General features: G+C 42.0%; 1 protein-coding gene across 1 annotated transcript; it reads right to left on the reverse strand.

The window, feature by feature from the left end:
* Positions 1-6,764: 6,764 nt before the first annotated feature.
* LOC121640543 (V-set domain-containing T-cell activation inhibitor 1-like) lies at positions 6,765-7,512 on the reverse strand. Its single transcript, XM_041986368.1, has 2 exons — positions 7,074-7,512; positions 6,765-6,997 (listed from the first exon to the last, which is right to left on the reverse strand). Exons 1-2 carry the CDS (start codon positions 7,288-7,290, stop codon positions 6,918-6,920), a joined length of 297 nt encoding a protein of 98 aa, XP_041842302.1. The 5' UTR covers positions 7,291-7,512; the 3' UTR covers positions 6,765-6,917.
* Between the last annotated feature and the right edge of the window lie 981 nt (positions 7,513-8,493).

The raw sequence follows: 8,493 nt of genomic DNA on the forward strand, positions 1-8,493 counted from the left end.
TGTCTCACATGGAAGACGACAGGAAGAAGGAAGCTGTAAAACCATGAATGCTGCAGATGTGAAACCTGGACCAGGCGTTGTGTAACATGAATCCTTCTGCTTTGCTATTTGCTAATTACAACGTCTTAAACTGTGGTTTAGATTTAAGAAGGATTGATCGTTTCCATCTGATCTCTCTCTGAGAAAATAGATGAGGAACAAATGTTCTTTTCTTCTCCACAAACATCATGTTTCTGCTGAAACTTTGTGGCAGAAGAAGAATGAAAGCAGTGAACTATTAATGGAGTCTGGTAGCAGCACCTGCAGCAGCTTCCTCACACTGGATCATGTTCAGTGTTTGACTCCCACTTTCTGATCACTGATCAATAAGCCAACACTGATCAATACTCACTGTGGGAGAAACAAACTAAACAAATATTCTTCTGTTTCTGCAGCGTATCATGTTTAGTTGTGAGACCTAGTTATAAATTTATATTAACTTGGCAGTTCCAGGATTTTCCCTTGTCTCAATACAGAGAAGAAGAAAATCTCTCCTTCATTAACCAAATAACTAAGTCAGCTTTTAACATGTAAGAAGGATTAAAAATAATACATTTCTCTTTAATTTTAGAAAGTTAATAAGGTAAAGAAAATAGGTGAAAAACTCAAGTAAATTAGACATAACGTGCAGTTGTTCTTCACTGTAAATCAACAGTCTGAACTGGTGTTACCGTGAGGCAACGCTGCCCTCTGGTGGTCAAAGTGGGAATTGTTCTCTAGAGATTGAGCTGTGAGGAGGACCAATGCTCTGCTGGATGGACTGAGAGGAGAAAAATGATGGGTGGAGATAAGCAGCCTCAGTTTTGTCTCCCTCATCAGGACTGAGTCTACAGGTCACATGACCCTCCATTGTGTTACCAGGTCTGATGAAGGTCTCTACAGATGAACCTTCTGGATCACCAGATCCAGAATATCAACATGATCCGAGTCAAACAATGTGAGATTATAACATCTACCATGATGTCATCTTGTATTTTTTTATGATTCTGGGTGTTTTCTGGTGAGTTAGAAGATGTGACGGCAAAATTATCTCCCCATAGCAAAGAATCCTTAAAAAAATCCCTGGATCCAGACGTTGATTTGTATCGTTCCGAAAATCTAATTATTTCTTTTATTCCATTTCTGACGTTTCCTGAGTATTTAATGAAATTCTATCCATAACATTTAGAGTTATGTTGCTGACAGACAAACTTAACAGCAGTGAAAACAGAATAAAAACATGTGGCTCAGCTTTGGCTCTGCTCCCACAAAGGAATGAGGAAGACTCTGTAGCAGATTCCAGCATCTTCAAAATAAAGATTGGAACTTTTGTTTAATCATGACTGAATTAAACATCTTTGAGGATTTTCTCTCCTTACAGACTAACGGTTCCTCACTCCCAAAGTGGGGGTCTGACTCAAATTTATGACTTGGTCTCCAGCTCCACAGATCAACAAAGGTCGACTCTCTCCAACATGGACTGGGAAGGACTTCATTGAGTTATTTACGAGATCTGGGAAATTTCTGAACTTTAATCTTCTGCAACATGAATTTGCTTTTTAATTAACAACCAAAGGATCCCAGACGCAACTCTTCATCCCAATGTCCACTTTTGAAACTGTCTCTTTCTTAACTGGTGTTTTTCTTTCACTGATAAAGAAACCCCCTTTTCCAGGACATCTGGACACACCGAGGAACGTTTATCTTAACATTCCAGAGGGTAATAAAATGTCTTAATGTTTCTCTGTGTCCCAGCAGTTAAAGATTATACTTTACTAGTCCAAAATGTTCACTTAAATAAATACATATATACATATGTGTTTTATCTTGATACCATGCACATGCATATAATCATTATCATTTGGTACAAGGTTTAATCAACAAGCTTGATTAATTGGTGACCTGAAACTTTATTACTGTGTTTGTGTGAGATATAACCTTCTTACCATTTTATTGTCTTTTCACTGATGATTTAATGATGTTTCATTTAAGGCTTTAATAACTTGGATATATAGATATATTCACAAAATGTTTACTTTGATAACTATTTACAAAATGATCAGACCAACCCACAAGACTGTTATTGGTCAAGATAATGGTCCCACATCCTTTCATGGGGCGGGTCTTCAAACTAACACTTTTTGAACTCAGAACAAAGATTTTAGTTCCTCTTCCTTTTTTGGTCCTCTCTTCCTTAAGTTGACTTCAAGTTCTCTTCAACCCATCCTCTCCAGATATGGCTCTCTTCCAGAGTTAGGACACTTCGTCTGAACGCAAGAGAGAGAGAGAGATGCTGCCGGAGAATTAAGTTTTCAGTGATGTGAAGCACATCACCCGATCCCAAGTTTGTGCCTGCATTCAAGATGAACGATCAATTTTGTTCCTTTTTGAACTGATTAACTCCGTTTAGTTCACTCCTTTTTCAGCTAATACTTCGCTTTTCTTTAGTTATGTTTTTATCTTTTGGACTTTTAATATTGATCCTAAATTTTGATCTTTACTTTGGATAACTGGTTAACGCAGGCTGACCAAAGCTCCAGAACCAGTGCTTCAGAGTTTCTTTTTGGACTGACCTAAAGCTGGACTGACCTAAAGCTGGACTGCCTAAAGCTGGACATTTTTCACCGCATCACTGCAAGTGTCCATCATCATACCACCAGCCGAGCCGCGGGAGGGTCCGCATCTGCAGAGCTGCCTGATCCAAACCTTCGGACCACCACGTGACGCATCTTCTGGCATTCTGGAAGTCGCTCGGGATCCAAACCACCTGTGCCAACTTCCTCACTTGCCATCAGAGTCACCACAACGTTCCTAAGTCGGCTCGATCCAAACAGAACCGGACGAGTCCTGCTCGGATCAGTTCTCTGCGTATCTGCTCTAAGAAATGGTTGGGTGTCTGACAGTGACCCTAGTAGTTCTACATCTTAGTTAAACTTAAAGTTTTAAACAGATGAGATTCAGTTTTCCTTCTTTTTCTTTTAGGATCCAGAGATCCTTTTTCAGTCCGGAACCTTAGTTTAATTAACACCGCAGGTTAATTAACTTTGTTCATTTCTTGCTTACATTTCATTCATTCTGACACATTGAAATAAGATTCTGGTTTGAACTCCATATTCTGCATTTTACAATGTTTGATTCATTTTCCCATGCGAAGTCCTTTGTAAATATTTCATTTTCATTTATGCACGATTAGTTTAGTAATAAATATTCCATATTTATCCTAAACTGGTCTGGTTATTGTGAACTCCTCCTTTGAACCATGTTATGGGTCCCTTCGACGTAAGAATTCATGATAGTACCGTCCTGAGACTGATTGATTGATAACTGATTGATTTGACTAGCTTGAATTAATTAATTAATTAAATTAATTAATTTAGTTCTCTAATGGTGTCCACACAGCCATTAGAATAAAGCTATCTGTGTGGTGGTGCCTCGAGGTAATCAGTTTAATAATTTTATGAAATTAGTAAAATTAATAATTTTATTAAACATGTTTAATGTTTAATGACGCTAAACGCTACAACTCCGATGGGGAGTGTTGGAGAAAAATACATTACCAAGAGTCTGAATGAGGGAAGTTTAACCACGTTTATTACAGGAAAGTAGTTTTCTAGCTCTGTGTTTTTCACCATGCAGAGAGAGACCAGATAAAACCGTCTCCTTCCTTCAGACCTTTCTCAGAACAACCTGTCTGATCCTGCAGATGTCTCGTCTGCAAACAACTCAGTGTCTCCCACGAGAGCCAGACTGTTCCAGCCCAGGGTCCGAGACTCTCAGGTCATCACTTTGTACACAGAAAAGTCAGAAAACACAAAGTATGATATGATATGAACACATCATGTAGAAGAGGAATAACATGTTAATGTGGATAAAATTAATATATAATGGATGATGTTTAATAAATGTAAAAATGATCAATGAATAAATGTAATAAAGGATGATTAATGAATAATAAACGCAGTAAATGAATAGCAATAAAATTTCTTCTACAGGAGAAATGATCAGCTCCTCTTACTACAACAGGACCGAGTTTGGAGGAACCTGGTTTCCATCCTGCTGCTGGTTACTGAGTAGTGATGTGTGATACCATTTACTTTCTCTCCCATCCGATACCAAGTAAAATACAAGCCAGTATCGGCGATACCGATCCCACACCGATACTTTGTACAGAAACTTCATGTGTTTGGAAAATCACTTTCAAAGCAGCTACGCTGAGGGGAAAGGAAGCGCTAGCTCCATTTTTATAGAAAACTTTCTGACTCAAACTGAAATTACCAGTAAAATACATCAATAAATATAGAAATGCCACAATAATTCATGTGTTTGTCATCACCTACATATTAAAATATTTAGTTACCATCAGTCTAAACAATGAGAGGGATTGATGTTATTGTCTTTCTATCCTATTAAATATTTTCATCTGTATTTTTATTTATAAAACCCTACAATGGCTGTTTTACTAGATATTTAATGACAGCAGCTTCCTTACCGACTGAATCTGGGCCTGTTGAACTGATGTGAGCTGATCTCAGGGACACATTTCACTCCAAGCTGAACTCATACAGATATTTATTGCAGCATTTTCTTATTTCATAACCACATTTAATGCTGCACATAACAAACAAGATGCAATAGTCTTTAGAACGAGGGGAACTCCTGTTGTTTGAACATCAACACAAAAACCTGAACCCAGCAGACAGATGAAAACCACTTTCCCAACATGTAGCATCAGTGGTCCACAGCTCCACGTTTCCTCCCTCTGAATAGTGGTTAGTACCTGCTGCAGCATCAAAGGACTCCAAGAGTGACGTGTCTCGCCTTGCAGCACCTGTCCCGCTAATCTCCTCCTCTTCCTCATCATAATTTAATTATATTCTGTGTTCTGGTCGACTCTCAGATGTTTCAGGAGGTTTGTGGTGCTGCTACAACACCTCTATGTCTTCACACACACATCATACATCACACCGTTGCTGTTCAGCTCCACACGTGATGCTACGGCCTGAGTGAGAGATGCTGCTGCGCCCCTACGCTGGGCCACTTCACATAGGACTATGGCAGGCGGAAGAAAAAGTAGTTCCTGCCAACTGGGTATAATTTAGAGAAGATCCGGATATTCTAGTTACTTTCCACTGTATTCCACTTCAGCTACCTCTAGTATGATCACACTGCTGGACACTGCCCCCCTTTTTAGATCAGCCTCTGCATATAAATCCTTTCTAACACCTGTAAACCAGCAGGTAAGAGAAGGTCCTGCTCTGATTTGTATTTCAGAACCAGTTTATAATTTACCTTCACCACATTCATGGCTCCTAAAAGGTGAACCTGCCGATCCAACACCTGCACAGCACCAACGATTTAGAGAAGACACCCCTTGTTTAATCTGGACTCTCGTTAGATATCTGAACCTGATCCATCTGCTGTATTATGAGTAGCAGATTTTACAGCTGTGTCACCAGCAAACCTCCGTTAATAATGAAAATAATATAAAATTAATGCAAACAAAAAGCTCTGATTAAACGTGCTGCAGTTCTGAGTCAACATCCAGCTAGTTTCCTCCTCAGAACGAGCTGATAAACTACAAGAGAGACGCCGATCAGCTGATCACCGACAGTCACGTCATGATTCAAGGAGCAACAGGAGAGGGAGGAAGAGGAGGAAGAGGAGGGAGGAAGAGGAGGGAGTCTTGCAGCACAGAGACACAGAGCGACTGGAGCAGCAACGTTTGTCCTAAAGTTTATAAAAACAGCAAATACGTGTGTGTGTGTGTGTGTGTGTGTTGGACCCTCTCACCATGAAAAGTGTGGCTGTCAAACCCCCACATCCCCACAGGTGGACGCCCACGCCTGTCTGCATCAGTTCATCTGGGATCCACCTCGTGGTCTTTAGAAGACGCCCTGAACGTTGACTCAGTAGGATTACTGACTCCTGGCCTATGTGAGACCAGTTAGACCAGTTCAACCAGGAGGCTCTGACCAGGCTGGTCAAGCCCCGCTTTCTTCTCTGATCCTGTATAACTGAATTCTACTTTTCTCTAACACACCCCTGGTCTTGTAGTTTTTCAGCAGGTCCTGGTCTAATGTGGTAAAGGTCAACAGTGCAGCACATGAACCCAGTTCCATCCAGATGAAGAAGTAAAGGAACCAACAGAGTTCAAGATGAAGAAAAACATCCACAAACAAAACAAATAAAGCTTCATTACATTTATTGACATGTAGGGACAGACATTTCTCTTTTACTTTATCCATCCATCGTTCTCAGATACCAGGATTACACACCCACGTTAACTGTTACAGAGAGGGAACATCTGGAAAGTTCCCTCTCCTCTTCCTCCAGATGTTACGGTGAGGGAACATCTGGAAAGTTCCCTCTTCTCGTCCTCCAGATGTTACGGTGAGGGAACATCTGGAAAGTTCCCTCTCTTCTTCCTCCACATGTTACGGTGAGGGAACATCTGGAAAGTTCCCTCTCCTCTTCCTCCAGATGTTACGGTGAGGGAACATCTGGAAAGTTCCCCCTCCTCTTCCTCCAGATGTTACGGTGAGGGAACATCTGGAAAGTTCCCTCTCCTCTTCCTCCAGATGTTACGGTGAGGGAACGTCCTCCACGATGCTGGAAAGTTTGGTCCAGAGTGAGACCTCTGTCACAGTTAACAGGATCTACGGCAGGACGCCTTCATGACACTAAGAGTCTAAAACAAACAACAACAAGATGCTGGAGTCCAAAACACACAGCTGATCAACATGTGACATCACACTGACTCCACTCTGACATCACTGATCACTACTGATCAATACTACGTCTGCAGGCTGGAACAAGTCCTCTCTTCATCCATCGTCCATCAGATCCTTCACTGATATTTTCTCTCTGATCCAAAGTCAGATTGGATCAATAATCAAAGATCAGACTGATTGATCAGCCATCAGAGGAGTCGGATCTGCTTCTGTTCCTGATGTCCTCTGATCCTGGACCTGAACTCTCCCTGCAGAGGAGACAGAAGACAGTCAGACAAGAAAACAGACAAACAAACAAACAAACAAACAAACAAACAAACAAACCTTTAACTTTGAGCAGAACTGTTTTCCCTCTTATGAGATCGTCTCCCCTCCAGACTACACATTTGTACCGTCCACTGTCTCCATGTTTGGGATGATCCAGAATCAGACTGAAGTCTCCAGTTTTCAGAGGATCTTGATTCATCTTAGTTCTGCTTCTGTAGACCTGGTCCTGGTCTTCAAGTTGACCAGAACCGTCCTGGTACACGTGGACCGTCATTTCTGGTTCAGGTTCCAAGCGCACCCACACCACATCAGCGTCTTCAGGCAGGTCAGGTGTAGTTCTGAAGGGCAGCAGGACAGACTCCGCCCCCTCCTCCACCTCCACCTGACAGACTGAGAGAAGAAGAAAATCAGCTGATCAGCTTATTGATGAGTGATCAGAAAGTGGGATCAAACAGTGAGTGAAGATCAGATGATCCAGTGTGAAGAAGCTGCTGCAGAAGCAAATCCATGAAGAAGTGAGTGGATTTAAAGCTGCAGCTGCTCTTTCTTCTTCTTCACATCACAAACATCATGTTTGCAGAGAAGAAGAGAAACTGGATCAGTGAAGAGACTCCAGCTTCACATCAACACCACATCTGAGAAGCAGCTTTCCAGCCTCATTTCTTCCCATCAAACAGCAGCTTTGATTCTCACTGGATCCCACTTTGCTCCAGTTTACTGTCAAATGATGATCAATGAATCCAGATCAATCCCAGTGGAAGCTGCTGCTGACCAGACTGACCTCAGATCTGCTGCTTCCTCCAACAAACTGCATCTCTGACTGGATTTGTTCCATCAGTCCTGGTGGAAGCTGGAGCATCTTTGCAGGATGAAGCAAACGTGACAAAGCTTCAGTCTCTGAGAGCAGAACCACAGCTTTCAGTCACAAATCTCTCCTGATCCACATTCAGCCCGACTTCTGGACTTTAGGACTCCAAACTGGATTCTTCCAGATGTTCCAGCTACATTTACCCAGCTGTCTCCTATAGATGAGCTTGACTGAAACAGCAGCTCAGACTGGATCCTCAGGGACACCATGGATGCTGCTCATCAGGAAGAGTTCAGCCTCTGGAAGAAGGAAGAGGATTCTCTCTCAGCTCTTCCTGAAGCTGCTCTACATTACTGGCTGCTTCAACATCCTGGAGGAGACCTGAACCCTGGTCCTCCTTCCTCCACTAGTCTGAGCATCAGATGATTTCTGCAGCGTTTGATCTCAGAGATGTGGAGGAGAAATTCCCTCACACTCACATTTCCACTTCACACAGCTGATCTGGGTCTCCTCAGCACAGGATGCTGCAGGAAACAGTCCACTGGCAGATCCCAGACCAGCTTCCATGAAGGTTCAGGTGTCCATCTGAGACTCAGCAAGTCCATCTAACACACACAAAAACTTCCATCACACACACATGGAGAGGTGTGTGAGAAAGCTGGAAACCAG

The sequence above is a fragment of the Melanotaenia boesemani genome, chromosome 5, assembly GCF_017639745.1.
Source record: "Melanotaenia boesemani isolate fMelBoe1 chromosome 5, fMelBoe1.pri, whole genome shotgun sequence".
Taxonomy (NCBI): Eukaryota; Metazoa; Chordata; class Actinopteri; order Atheriniformes; family Melanotaeniidae; genus Melanotaenia; species Melanotaenia boesemani.

Bases quoted from the DNA above. Each gene is read 5' to 3' on its own strand.
- LOC121640543 (XM_041986368.1), bottom strand. From the start codon at position 7,290: ATGACGGTCCACGTGTACCAGGACGGTTCTGGTCAACTTGAAGACCAG. The intron at 6,998-7,073 runs GTTTGTTTGTTT...TCTCCTCTGCAG, and splicing joins AGTTCTGCTCAAAGTTAAAG to GGAGAGTTCAGGTCCAGGAT.